Source organism: Ictalurus furcatus, chromosome 24, assembly GCF_023375685.1.
Source record: "Ictalurus furcatus strain D&B chromosome 24, Billie_1.0, whole genome shotgun sequence".
NCBI lineage: Eukaryota > Metazoa > Chordata > Actinopteri > Siluriformes > Ictaluridae > Ictalurus > Ictalurus furcatus.
This window is the reverse complement of record NC_071278.1, coordinates 5,463,658-5,478,906: the sequence shown is the minus strand read 5'-3', so window position 1 is coordinate 5,478,906 and position 15,249 is coordinate 5,463,658. Positions and strand designations below refer to the sequence as shown.

The 15,249-nt window shown below is 40.8% G+C and overlaps 1 protein-coding gene across 3 annotated transcripts in view; it reads left to right on the top strand.

Moving 5' to 3' along the window:
* The window catches only part of LOC128600310 (histone deacetylase 9-B), a 52,859-nt gene extending 39,103 nt beyond the window's left edge, over nucleotides 1–13,756 (top strand). For all 3 annotated transcript variants that reach the window (XM_053612676.1, XM_053612675.1, XM_053612674.1), the window contains 4 exons: nucleotides 1,307–1,429; nucleotides 6,984–7,113; nucleotides 9,313–9,524; nucleotides 13,290–13,756. In XM_053612676.1, the coding sequence (XP_053468651.1) occupies nucleotides 1,307–1,429; nucleotides 6,984–7,113; nucleotides 9,313–9,524; nucleotides 13,290–13,640 (816 nt within the window). In that variant the 3' untranslated portion in view covers nucleotides 13,641–13,756. The remainder of the gene's footprint in view (nucleotides 1–1,306; nucleotides 1,430–6,983; nucleotides 7,114–9,312; nucleotides 9,525–13,289) is intronic.
* The last annotated feature ends 1,493 nt before the right edge of the window (nucleotides 13,757–15,249 follow it).

Below are 15,249 nucleotides of genomic sequence, written 5' to 3'. Positions count from 1 at the left end.
GTTGCACATGATATTTATTCATCATAACTGGGGGGGGAAAAACGCATTATTTTTAGTTTTTTTGTTTCCGTTTACATATTTGCATATCGGTAATCACTACATATTAAGACTCAGACTTAATCAGTTTATGTTTCATTCAAATACTTTATTAATTCCAGTACATCATTGAACTAGTTGGAGTGCACACATTGTAGAAAGTCCACCAGCGTGGACCTTGAAATTTTGAAGGATCTGGAGAGATTCTGTATGAAGGAATGGTCTCAGATCCCTTGCCCTGTATTCTCCAACCTCATCAGGCGTTATAGAAGAAGACTCAGAGCTGTTATCTTGGCAAAGCGAGGTAGCACAGAGTACTGACGAAAAAGGGTGCCAATAATTGTTGCACACCTATATTTAACAACGATATGTTTTGGTTTTTTTTGGATAAACCTGTGCAATTGTTTGATATCCATGAGCGCAGAGTATTTTTGTGCATTTTTTTGAACAAAAGATCAAAAGGATAAACAATAAAGGCAATTTTTCACAGCATATTTACCAAGAGTGCCAATATTAATGGAGGGCTCTGTATGCCATCTATTTAAAAAAAAAGGCCATAAATAACATGCAAATAAGTGACAGAAGGATAATTTATTCAAAATGTTTTGGAAATTCGACCATTATTTCAACAACCCCAGGGTGTTCCTATACTGGACTCATAAAGTGGATCCCAGTGACTTTCTTCATAATATATATAAAGTTTTAAAATAGCTACCCATACACACACACACACACACACACACACACACACTCCTTCAAGAGAAGGAGACACAGTCTGGATGAACCGGCTAATTTTGAGCAGGCCGTCTGACTACACTGTCTAAATCTATCACACATATAGCGTTTCATTATCCGAGCCCATGATAGGAAAAGTTCCTTTATGGAAAGATGTGAAACACTAGCACCATCCCGAACATACACACTAGAGTGTGAATAATATATATGAAAGTTCCACAGACAAATATATATACTGATAAAGCTGTTTAAATGGTCTACTGTAGGAAAACTGCATTCATAAATGTGATGCTATTATAAACCAGAGCATGACTGTGAATGATAATCTGCAGCCTAGGCTAGAAAGAAATCAGCCCCAGTACTCGACTTCATATCATTGTGTATTTTTACACATCGCTGTGAAACAATAGTTGTGTAAAATGCCAAAAATCGAGCCTAAGAGAAGGCTTTCTCAGAAAGCTGCTTGTTTATAGCAGTCAGTCCTGAATATTACTGCTTGCTTGTTTAATCATATCTTTCTCTTTCTCTGTTGCAGAAGTATTTGCCACAGGGGGGAATTCTGAAGGCAGACGGCTCTCTCGCTCTGTTGAACCTCTACACGTCACCTTCCCTTCCTAATCTCACCTTAGGCCTCCACTCCGGGCCTTCGCCAATCAGTGTGAGTTATCTTCAAACCTCTTCAGTAAAGAGAATGAGATGATATTAGATAATAAGAAACGCATCATAGAGCGGCGCTCAGAGATTTTGACCATAGTTCAATAGTACATATCATCTTGAGGCATTGTCTTGTCGATGATAGTTACCACATTCAGATATTGTAAGAGTCATGTTAGCATAGAATATGCAATATGCTAAGCATTACCTGTTAGTATGAACAGAGATTGTGTGTCTATGTAGATAAAATTAGCAGTGGCCGGGACACCACTCGAGCACTACTTTGCCATCTATTTATAGTTTTATCTCAGAATATGTAATTGTACCATGCTCTATGTCAGTGCATGTTGTAAGCTCACCAAATGTGACGAATGTGTCAGTGGGTGCTCTAGCCACCTCGATCATTCCCAGATCCTTCAGATGTTGGCCAAGAGGATTTTTACACTGGTTACATTTGAATCGCGTACTGTGACAGTACTTACTGCATTCGATTCAGTACCTACTGCTCGGCGGTTGATACAGTATGTACTGTTTGGTATTAGTGTATAGCATGAATACAATCCGGACATATTACATCCACCATGTTGGCCTTGTCATGTGACTCGCAACTTATCATGTGACTCACAAAAAAGAGCAGACTTGACATGTGACTCACAAAAAAGAGCCAACTTGTCATGTGACTCACAAAAAAAGAGCCGACCTCTCATGTGACTCACAAAAAAAGAGCAGACTTGTTGTGACTCACAACTTGTCATGTGACTCACAAAAAAGAGGTGGCATTGTCATGTGACTCCCAACTTGTCATGTGACTCACAAAAAAGAGCCGAATTGTCGTGACTCACAGAAAAGAGGCGGCATTGTCATTTGACTCACAAAAAAGAGCCGATTGTCATGTGACTCACAAAAACGATGCGGCGTTGTCCTGTGACTCACAAAAAAGAGCCGATTTGTTATGTGACTCACAAAAACGACGCGGCATTGTCATTTGACTCACAACTTATGTGACTCACAAAAAAAGAGCAGACTTGTTGTGACTCACAACTTGTCATGTGACTCACAAAAAAGAGGTGGCATTGTCATGTGACTCCCAACTTGTCATGTGACTCACAAAAAAGAGTCGAATTGTCGTGACTCACAGAAAAGAGGCGGCATTGTCATTTGACTCACAACTTATGTGACTCACAAAAAAGGGCCGACTTGTCGTGACTCACAAAAAAGAGGCAGCATTGTCATGTGACTCACAAAAAAGAGCCGATTGTCATGTGACTCACAAAAACGATGCGGCGTTGTCCTGTGACTCACAAAAAAGAGCCGACTTGTCATGTGACTCACAAAAACGACGCAGCATTGTCATTTGACTCACAACTTATGTGACTCACAAAAAAGAGCCGCCTTGTCGTGACTCACAAAAAAGAAGCAGCATTGTCATGTGACTCACAACTTGTCATGTGACTCACAAAAAAGAGCCGACTTGTCATGTGACTCATAAAAACGACGCGGCATTGTCATGTGACTCACAAAAAAGAGGTGGCATTGTCATGTGACTCACAACTTGTCATGTGGCTCACAAAAAAGAGCCGCCTTGTCATGTGACTCACAAAAATGACATGGCATTGTTATGTGACTCACAACTTGTCATGTGACTCACAAAAATGACACGGCATTGTTATGTGACTCACAACTTGCCATGTGACTCACAAAAACGACACGGCATTGTTATGTGACTCACAACTTGTCATGTGACTCACAAAAACGACACGGCATTGTTATGTGACTCACATCTTGTCATGTGTCTCACAAAAAAGAGCCGACGTGCTGCCTTCTGCCATTTTTTATTCTGACGGCTCTTCCGCTTCTGTTGCCTTATGGGATAGCGCAGTGTCCATTGCTTCCATACGGCAAAATCTCAGCTGAAGCAGTAGGTCATTTCTTTCTCTTTTTATTGTTTTGCACAGTTAAAATAGCAAAAATACAAATATACAGTGCAGGGAGAGGCAGAAAACTCATGAGGGCTTATTTAAAGCCTCCACCTAAACAGTGTAAAGTCATCCAGGTGTCTCGCCTACTCTTTTATAAATACTGAGAATTCGGACATACCGTACTACTCCTTTGGCGTACTGCTTTTCACCTACTGTATAGTAGGGTAGTAGCGATATTGGGACACAGCCCTTTATGCTCTGCATCTGTTTTTTGCACATGTAGTGAGAAGTTAATACTATAAGAGTTAAGTTATGCACATGTAGTTAATACCAAAATTGTGCTAAAAACCTCACGTTGCCAAAATGCACAGGATGTAACTATGGACTTAGGATCTATTGAATAGTTGCCTGGGGGTTGTGGGGTGGTGTTTGCCAAAAACAAGCCCATTTAAAGGCATGTGTTTAAAGGCCGTGGTCTAGACAGCTAACCCCATCTCAAATTCTACTCAAGAAAATCTTACAACGTCGGAGGCGTGAACTACACACGTAATTTTAGTAATCTAAATCGAGTGCCCATAAAATCAACTTACGTATGTGTGTAACCTGACTCTGAATACAAGGAACTTACTCTGTATAAATATTGATGGCAACTCTGAAAACAAGCTTAAAGGTGCTTATGGTGCTGACCATATGGTTATGCACAATAGTTTTGTTGTGTCGATTTGAAAAGGATAGAGAATGTAATTTGGCCTGTGGAGTTAAAATATTTGGTTAACACATCTGTACAGTTAGGGGTCGGTAAAAGTGCTTGGACCCAGGAAGGTTATTATGAGGGCTCGAATGTGCTGCATGTTTTATAGCTTACTTAGCAAATGACGAAAGCACGAGAAGTGCATTCGTTAACTTGTGTGTACTGGGGGATTGTTGCCTGTTGGCTGCAGATTTAGTGGGACGGGTACACTAGCTTTTTTAACCTCGAGTACCGACCTTGAATATTTCTGTACATTTGTACTTAAGACCTGCTGCTGTAATCATAAAGACGGTTCCTTGCTCATCCTAGAACTCCTATACAACTATGTGTTTGAGAAGCTGATTTGATGAAAAGTTGAAAATGATGGTTTATAATCCCACTAATTAGTGTCACCCAAAAGAGGATCGTTTTGAATCAAGGTTTCTTGAGAGGAAGCAGGATGTTTTTCTTTTGCCACTGTCGCCTCTGGCTTGCTAATTAGGGATCTAGATCTACGTCTGAATTTCTCTGTAGCTGCTTTGTGTCAATGCCAACTGTTAAAGGCTTTATATAAATAAAAATATACATTCAGTCTTTACAGTATTTCACGATTTTGCGATTGCAGAAATGAACACAAAATCGCAGGAGCTGGTAGTTTTTCGAAATGACAGCAGATTCGGGCCAAGACGCGACGTGATGATGCCATCACGCAAAACAGTTTCTTGCAACTGCAATTTCACCAATTCAAGTAATTTTCCACAAAATGTATGGACTGTATAATAAACTAGATCATTAACCAGGCTGACGATGTATGACGATCAGGGTCAGTTTTCTCTAGAATGAAACAGACGCCATTCTGTATCTTTTTCCCTCTATGTCCATAACTGTCTTAATGCAGTACAATTCAGAACGTGTCCAGAAACAGGACCCTGGACTCATTCTGCACAGGAACAGATATGAATAGGTCCTCTTAGAAAAAGTACAAGGTATCTGAAGCAGTATTTTTAGGAGTAAGTGAGCCATCGGGCCCCTTCTATTTCTGGAGAAAGCAAGAAATGCCCTATGAGGAATTCTCCTTCTGGGACAGATATGAATATGACCAGAATTATTCTCCTCCAGAGAGAAACATGCAGTCATGTGCCTGTTTTTGGAACATGCAAGGTGAACAGGACTGTTGGGATAAAGATACAGTAAGTTTTATTTTAGAAAGAAAGAGAGAGAGAGAGAGAGAGAGAGAGAGAGAGATTAGGAATGACCCAGTGAGATACACAAATAGAGATACAGAATGAAAGAGAGAATAACAGAGAAAAAGAGACATGTTAGTATTCATCTTTTTTCCCCGCCTTTGCTTTAGCCTTCATGCTAGCACAGCTAAGGGGGGGTTTGCCCTCTGACCTGGAGGCTTTCGAGCTTTGTGCGTAAATAAGGAGAGTGAGTTTTGGGTTTCAGGGTGCGCTCTTTATCGCCTCATTCATCACAGCCTGATAAAACTGTACGGAAACTGGGCCCTGTAACTGCCCCTCATAAATATGCACTGCCAGGTTTTAGATTTCAGGTTAGCTACTTGTTATGCAACTCGTGTGCATGCATGAATGCTTTGAACTTGTTTTAGCTCCATTTTTTTTTTGCTATGAAACGTAATGCACTTTAGCAGCAGAATATTTTTATTGTGCAATGACTGAACATGAGCTGATAAGTTGCATACTCCACTCAGAGCACATCTCATGACAAACTGACAGTAATGATATACACACCAATCAGCCATAACATTAAAACCACTGGCAGGTGACATGAATAACATTGTTTATCTCGTTACTGTGGTACATGTCAAGGGGAGGGATGTATTAGGCAGCAAGTGAACAGTCAGTTCTCGACGTTGATGTGTTGAAAGCAGGAAAAATGGGCAAGCGTAAGGATTTGAGCGCCTTTGATAAATTGTGATGGCTAGACGATGGGGTTAGTGCATCTCCAAAACAGCAGGTCTTGTGGAGTGTTCCCGGTGTGCAATGGTTAGTACCTACCAAAAGGATGTGCCAAGGATGGTTGACCGGTGAATCGGTGACAGGGTCATGAGCGCCCAAGGCTCACTGTGGCTCAATGTACATGGGGAGTGAAGGCTAGCCCGTCTGGTCCGATCCCACAGAAGAGCACAAACTGCTGAAAAAATTAATTCTGGCTCTGACAGAAAGATGTCAGAACACACAGTGAATCACAGCTTGCTGCGTATGGCGCTGTGTAGCTGCAGACCGGTCAGAGTGCCCATGCTGACTCCTGTACACCATGGAAAGCACCTACAATGGGCACGTGAGCATCAGAACTGGACCATGGAGCAATGGAAGAATGTGGCCTGGTCTGATGAATCACGTTTTCTTTTACATCATGTGGACGGCCGGGTGCGTGTGTGTCGCTTACCTGGGGAAGAGATGCCACCAGGATGCACTATGGGAAGAAGGCGAGTCGGCGGACGAAGTGTGACGCTCTTGACCATGTTCTGCGGGGAAACTTTGGGTCCTGGTATTCATGTGGATGTGACTTTGACACGTACCACCTACCTAAACATTGTTGCAGACCAACTACACCCCTTCATGGCAGCGGTATTCCCTAACGGCAGTGGCCTCTTTCAGCAGGATAATGCTCCCTGACACACTGCAAATATTGTTCAGGAACGGTTTGAGGAACATGACAAAGAGTTCAAGGTGTCGACTTGGCCTCCAAATTCCCCAGATCTCAATCCGATCGAGCATCTTTGGGCTCTGATTTTTGCCCTTTTGAAACCCCGCTTCGTCTTAGACCTATACATATATGAAATTCCCATTAATACTGCACCAGAATTTATACCACCTTCATGATCTTTCCAGAGGTTAAGCATGTGTCCAATTTCCCCTGTCTGACCCCCTCTCTCTTTAAAGGAGCAGGCAGGTGAGGCGAGCTCAGTGTCAGCCACCTCACGGGAGCCGAAGGTGAACACCAGCCATCAGGCTCTGCTGCAACACCTGTTACTGAAAGAGCAGACCAGGCAGCAGAAGATACTCTCATCTGGTGAGTCTTCATCACAAAGTGTAAACCTAACACTCAGTAAGCTAACGCTAGCACTAATCCCTAAGAAACTGCAATGCTCAACCTCCTCTCTCTTGAAGACTTTCCCTGTGAAACCTTAAAGGAACAGTTTTACATCTTTCATAAGTGAGCAGCGTACAATCAAGTCCCTCCGAATGAGTCGTTACTATAGAAATGATAATGTATTAATATAAAGCACATTTATATAAAAATGGGATTTGTCTTGCCTTGCACCTTCTGACCAATCAGATTTGAGAATATAACAGCACTGTGGTAGAAACATAGTTACCCTAAAGCACAATAGTAAAATCGTTGTGGTATTACGGTTAAAACATTTAGTATTGTCGTATCATAGTGAAAATCATGGTACACTGCAAAAGCAGCCCTACTAGAAAGAAGCCAATTTCTTAAATATAATCAAATTGTCTTGTATCAAGTAAAGAAATCTGCCAATGGGGTAAGCCAGTTTTCCTTGGCTAGAATTCTTACAACGAACATAAAAGTGTAACCACTGAAAGACCGTAATGGGCCTTAAAACTAGACAAAAATGCCACAACATTTAAGCAAGTTGTGCTTATTACAAGCAGTGGAAACTCAGTTATTTAGATAGACTTACTTAAAATAAGCATTTTGGTCTCTTGATTGAGCTGACTTTAGGAACTGATCCCTTAATTTAAGGTTAATAATTAGCAAAAAAAACAACAACAAAAAAAACGCTTACAATAAGACACAATTTCTTCCAACAGCATAATAAATAAGTGACTTATTAAGGCACCAGTTATTTTTAAGCATTTTCATTAAAACAGGGAAAAAACTCTGCAACATATTGTCAGGGATTGGGCAAGACGGCGGATGCAATTGCAGATTTTTGTTGAATAAAGTGCAAAAGAAACAACCAAAACTTTGAAAACAGGAACCATTAACGTAACAGTGGACACAAGGCAAAAACATGCGAATTATGAGAGCGGCTGTCGCACACATGAACACAACAACGAAAATGAAAGCTTGACAGTTAGGTGCTGGAAAACTAGAACTAGCTGTATATACAGTATGGGTGTTTACTAGAAGTGATGTTTCGTTCATGAATGATTCATTCATTTTGAACGAATCTTTAATATGACTCGGGAATAACGAGTTGTCTCAGAGAGTGATTCGTTCGTTTTGTGTTGACCGCGCATGCGCTGTAACATCCCCATAGGTTCTGTACAGGAAACAGAAATGATTAGTTCACGTCTCGAGTCTTCGGGTTCGAGTTGTTCGTTCATTACATCACAGCCCCACTGCATTCAGCCTATGGGGCGGTCACGCGATGGACAAATGACTCCAACCCAAAGACTCGAGACGTGAACTAATCATTTCTGTTTCCGGGGAACACACGTGACAAACGTGACGACTTGGATCAGGAGGTGAGATGAACTAACAGACTGCGTAGCCTGGAGACCAGATAAGCAACTAATTAATCATTTCTGTTCCTCATAATTTGGCCTTGGTTGCATTCGCCTATAGTTCGTTCATTCTGCTGGAATGAACGAAATGACTCGAAAACAGATTCGTTCATTTTGCTGAACAAGATTCAAATATCCGAGACAGTAAAATGATCCGAACTTCCCATGAGCACTTACTGGGGGTACCACAGGTGTGAATGATCAGTGGGACATGTGACATGATCATGTGATGTGCTGGGGCTGATGGGTAATGTAGTTCAGTGTGGATTTCAGCATAACCGTGACACATAGCTGCTTCACTGAAAAATTGAAATTGTGCAAGTGGTCTTACTCTTAAAATAAGGAAAACCATCTTGTTCCTCTGCTGAGATAGTATGCAAACCATTGTTGTAGCATGTTACTGGTTAAATCTTGCTCAATATTAGCTGGAAGATCTTATTAAGACAAAGTTAGATATGTTTTCTTAAAATGAGATTACTTTTCTAATACGAATCGTGCTTTACAAGATTATTTTTCTTTTTCCACAAAAAAATAAGACTCATTTCCCAGAAACAAGGCTTTTTGTACTTTCTTAGTATTACTTTCTTTTTTTTTGCAATGTAGGTTCATGATTTAAAGTTTGATAAGCATGGTTACACATAAGGTACCATAGTGCAACCACAGTAAACTACTGCTTTGGAGAAGAATAGACTCATTCTCATTCCCTCTTCCTCCGTCTCTCTTTGTCTGCTCCCAGGCAGTGTCTCGGTTCTCCCTCAGTCTCCTCTGGTGATGAAGGAGCGTTCAGGAGGAGGCTCTCGTCCCAGGCTGCCTCGGCACCGGCCTCTGAACCGGACCCAGTCGGCGCCGCTTCCCCAGAGCACGCTGGCTCAACTCGTCCTCCAGCAGCAGCACCAAAACTTTGTGGAGAAACAGAAGCAATACCACCAGCAGGTCCACATCAACCAGGTACCTCAGTCAGCACTAACGCTGGTATTTCACTCAGGCCACAGTCTTTTCATAGAGGGCTTCGGATTGAGCCGTTTGAGTGTGTGAGGTCTGGAAAAGCACTAACGCTGCGGTACTGTAGCTCATCATGACTGGAGTGTGACAGTCTGAAGTGACACCATGAGTCAGCCTGGGACATTTTATAATGCTGCATGCCTGTGGGTTACCACAGTGAATTTCGAAAGGAAAACAAAGCGAGAGCCTGGTAGACACATATATACGTGATCTGAATTGTGAGGAAAAGATTATACATCATGATTGTAGGGTTTAAAGGCAGATTTTATGTTCAAGCGGTAGGCCAGACCCGACTGCTCGCCTGTAGGTGCTTTGCCAGTGCAGGAATTTCTTAAAACACAGAACTTTTTTCTTCAGGGAAACCAGCAGAGGCATAGCTGGTGGGGGTGGGGGTGGGGGTGTGGGATGGGGGTATTTTGGGTTTGGACCCTCCGTGAATTATTTTATGACAGTTCCAAATCCTCATTCGTGGGTACTAAACATAACACACATATGCAGCTGATAATGTACAATTGAGCAATAATTGCACTATAATGATGATTCCTCCCTTACTTTTAAATGTTTACTAACATTTTATTGACTACCAGCCACTATAGTGAGAAACAGGATTAACCAATCAGAATCATGCATTTTCCCCAATAGATCTAGTTTTAGAAGGCAATTTACAGCATATTACTAGCATGTTTGCAGGTAACATGACACGATGCTTTTCTTTTGTCTTATTAACCTAAAGAGAGAGAAAATAAAGAGAGGCTGGTGAGGGAGCGACTGGTTAGTGGTTAGCACGTTTGCCTTGCTACTTCAGGGTTGGGGGTTCGATACCCATCTCCGCCCCGTGTGCGTGGAGTTGCATGTTCTCCCCGTGCTTCAGGGGTTTCCTCTGGGTACTCCGGTTTCCTTCCCCAGTCTAAAGACACGCGTTGTAGGCAGATTGGCGTCTCTAAATTGTCTGTGTGATTGTGTGATGGGTTGACACCCCGTCCAGGCTCCCCTGCGACCCTGTGTAGGATAAGCAGTACAGAAAATGGACAGATGGATAAAATGTCCAATGTTTTAATAAACATTATTAACATGGTAAGATTGGTCAAATGCACGGGCGTGTTGTACTGATAATTGTACAGATCATGCAGCGATTTTATTTAGCATACTTCCTCGGCCCTTCTGAGATTAGTTCACTGCTGGAAAAACCGGTCCAGTTTTACTTCCTGCTCCATAGCTCATATCATAGATACGGTCCATTGGTGGAATTCACATGATTCATCGAAATCTCTTAGTTATGTGAAAGTTTCAAATAAATTGAAGCAAAAAAGTTTTTCCGTAATCAAAAAAAGAACCTGTTTGCTAAACTTGGATGATTTCGCTTACTATTTAATAAGCTAGCCAGCATTCCAATGAGGGTTTGTCTGTGATGTATCATAGCAAAAAATAAATAAATAAATCTAGCTAATAGCGCTCTAAAATAAGGTACTAAGTAAATCTAATTTAGCTGGCTAGTGGTGGCAATACATCAATAGCTAGCTAGTTAGCTAATATCGTTATTAAATAAGCTACTGTTGTAGATAACCTATTCTGAATTGCTAGTTAGCTTAGCTCAACACCATAATTTGTATGGGATTTTACGGGTCTTTTTGGAAGGATGGCAATAGGAGCAATAGGCAATCTGCTTTTCAGCTTACACGGATCTTTTTATATCGGTGGTTTGTCATGAAAGGTAAAGTGGACCATTTTTGCAAGCATTTTGTTTTTGTGTGAGTCAGAGGAGAGTTTTTCCACACATGCTTCTAGTGGCATGTCACTCGCAGCAAGTGAAAAAAGACAAATCTGCTTTGTTTGGATGTAGCTGGTTTAAAAAGCTACATGTTGACATATAGTTGCATGTAAACAGTAAAGCGTGCATTTAATATAATGGTCAAAGCGTTAATGCAGTGCTTTGTGTGTGTGTGTGTGTGTGTGTGTGTGTGTGTGTGTGTGCGCGCGCGCAGAAGGTGAGTTAACGAGCCCTCAGGTTGATGGCTCCTTTTTATAAGAGCTCAGGGCTCTTAAAGGGACGGCGAATTAAAGGCCCCTTGCTGCTGGCCAAACGAGACAGGAAGTGGATAAATCCTGGCAGGATGTTTACACTGGGGCCACACTAACAGGGCCTCACCTTTCTTCCCCTCCTCCTCTCTTTCTTCTCTTTCTTTTTGTCTTTAACCCCCCCCCCCTTTTCACTTTCTTGCTTTTCCATTCTCCTCCTCTCTTGTTGTCTCCTCGCTCTCATTTCTTCTCTTGTCTCTCTGCTTCTTTCTCAACTTTAGACATCTCCTCTTGTCATGTGTTGATTCTCTCATACATTTCTCGGTCTTTTTCTTGCCATCTATACCACAGCTCATCGGTTCTATTCTCATTTTCCTCCCTCACTCTCTTTCTCACTCCCTCCCCCTCTCCTGAGCCTGGTACCTCAGTTTCATTTCCTGAAGGCCTGAGAGAAAAGCTGGCAACACTCTTATACTATACATGTTTAATTTATCTTTTCTTGTAAAAAAGCACAAGCAGCTGAATTCTCCCGTCTCAATTGCCTCAGGATCATGTTAAAAGCGTTCAGTCTTTTAGACATACGACCGTCCTAAATGATGAAAACCACCAAAAAACCCACTGAAAGTTATATATATATATTTGTCTGAAATGAAATGTGGTTTGTAAAATGTTCAAGTGAATTACATTTATGTTGAACTGTGGTGAAGCTTTGTGTTGAAGTTTATGTTAAAGTTAATGAACCTATTCATACATTATGAATTTTTATTATTCTATTTGAATTTGTGTGATATTTACATATGCAAAGGTTAAAAAAAAACACCACGTACAAATGTGTACAATACCAAGAGTTCTTTTAGTCATTTACTGTAAATCTTTCAAAATATAAACGTTTATATATATTTTTTGTCTAAAAGACCCTTGTCCAGAACAAAAATGGGTATGAATGCAAGACATTTCAGAGATACTTGATTTAAACATTTTCAAACTGATGTTTTTAGCCCAAAATTAAGAAATATTACACGTAAATAGACAAATTGCAATAGATACTATCAGAGTCACACATTTTCTGTGGATTTTTCAGATGCTGCTTTCCTGGACATATAGTCGTGAAAAAATAAGTTCACCCCATGAAAATTGTTGGCTTTTTTGACAGACAGTGCCCACCCCTAATATTGGCACCCTTGGTAAATATGAGCAAAGAAGGCTGTGAAAAATTGTCTTTATTATTCAATAACTAAACAATAAAATAAAAATAAATAATAAAATAAAATAAAACTTTGGAACATGCTACTGTAGGAAAATTGTGTTGGGCCGCAACATTGATTATTTTCCTATAACAGCACACCCCAAGTGTTTTATTCCTTACATATTGTAGCACTACTGCTAATGTTAGTTTTTATTTCTCTGGTTGTGTAAAATTATAGACTCATTAATATTAATATTTGGTTTCTAAATCACCATAAAACTTTACGTCATGAGTTTACATCTTTAATACAAAGTGACAAGATGGAAAATGATAAAGTAATGGTTGAAATGGTGGATAAACGATGAATTTGTGTATTTATAGACATTAAGAGAGGTCTTTACTTTTCTAGCTGGATCCCAGTTTTATTCATACAGGATCAGATAATGAACACTAACACTGTGTGGTAAAATAAGAAACCTATACTTAATCTTAATCTGTACTGTGTGTAGATGCTGTCGCAGTCCATCGAGCAGCTGAGGAACCCCACCGCTCACCTGGAGGAGGACGAGGAGGCAAGAAGCCCGGAGCTCACGCTGCCCCCTGCTGGAGTCATCCGGAGCCACAGCAGCAGCAGCAGCATTCAGTTAGAGAGCAGTGGCCAGAGCGAGACCCCCAGCGCCCCGGCCAGCGTGATCAGGGTGAAAGAAGAGCCGCTGGATACCGAGAGCAGAATGGAGGAAGAAGGAAGGGACAGAAGTGTAGCAGGAAGAAGGGATGAGAGAAAAGAAAGAGGAGAGGAGCCGATGAAGGAGGTCAAGTCTGAACAGAATGTAGAGAGTATGACCGAGACGGACGTCTGAGAAAGAGATGACGAAAAGAAAAAAGAATGACAGGGAGTCAGAGAGAAGGATAGAAAGAGAGAAGGAATGCAATAAAAAGTTTCAGAGAAAGGAAGAATGAAGAAAAAGAGAAGAGTGCAGTTTGATTGCAGGAGGGTAAAAAAAAGCACCTTTTGGTCTCAATACAGAGCTCTCCCTTGACTCTTTTCCTCACATTTCTCATCAGATTAAGATCATTACCACTGACAGCATTATCCCAGGCTATACAAATGGTTCTAAGTGTAATTTTAAAGGTATGATCGCGAATGTGACAGATTTGAAGAAGGATAGGCTCTCGCGTTGTGAAAATAACATTTCCATAACATGATGGGAAGATATTTTGCGTTAAAATGTACTTCAAGGTCATTCAGCCAAGCACAGTGGCAACATTAGTGTTCTTAATTTAATTACCGAGATTAGAAAAGACGGTCGCACAATCTAGAAGTTTCTAAATGTTATGCTATGTTGATTATAGACGTAAACATTTCAGCCCTGAAATGTATTAAGATGAAAACTAGCTTGCTGTTCCAGAAAAACAAACCTGAGATTTGCAGTTAGGAATACATCACTTCTGGAAAAAAACTAAAACAAATACAGTGCCCTCCATTAATATTGGCACCCTTGGTAAATATGAGCAAAAAAGGTTGTGAAAAATTGTCTTTATTGTTTAACCTTTTGATCTTTTGTTAAAAAGAAATTCACAAAAATACTCTGCTCTCATGCATATCAAACAATGCAAACAAAACAAAGGTTTATCCAAAAAATGTTTTTGTTAAATATAGGTGTGCAACAGTTATTTGCACCCCTATGAGAAAAATATATTTGAAGTATATTCCCATTGATATTTTACATTATATTAGTACACCTTGGTGACTAGGAACAGGAAATTGTTCAACCATGACTTCTCTTGTTTCACAGGGGTATAAAAATGAGGTACCACATAGGCTAAATTCCCTTAGTCATTCATAACAATGGGTAAGACCAAGGAATATAGCTGTGGTGTGAGGCAAAAGGTTGTTCAGCTTCATAAAATGGGGCGTGGCTATAAGAAAATAGCACAAGCATTGAAAATACCCATTTCCACCATCAGGGTGATAATTAAGAAGTTCCGGTCAACTGGAAATGTTATGAATCAACCTGGAATTGGACGTGTGTCTATATCGTCTCAGTGCACTGTGAAGAGGACGGTTCGAGTGGCCAAAAAATCCCCAAGGATCACAGCGGGAGAATTGCAGAAGTTAGTTGCATCTTTGGGTCAGAAAGTCTCCAAAACTACAATCCGAAGTCATCTACATCACCACAAGTTGTTTGGAAGGGTTTCAAGAAAAAAGCCTCTACTCTCATCCAAAAACAAACTCAGGCATCTTCAGTTTTCCAGACACTACTGGAACTTCAAATGGGATCGGGTTCTATGGTCAGATGAAACCAGAATAGAGCTTTTTGGTAATAAACACCAGAGGTGGTTTTGGCGCACACAGAGAGGTAGCCTTATGGAAAACTACCTCATGGCCACGGTTAAATATGGTGGAGCCTCTTTAATATTTCGGGGCTGTTTTTCTGCCAGAGGACCTGGACATTTTGTTAGGATACA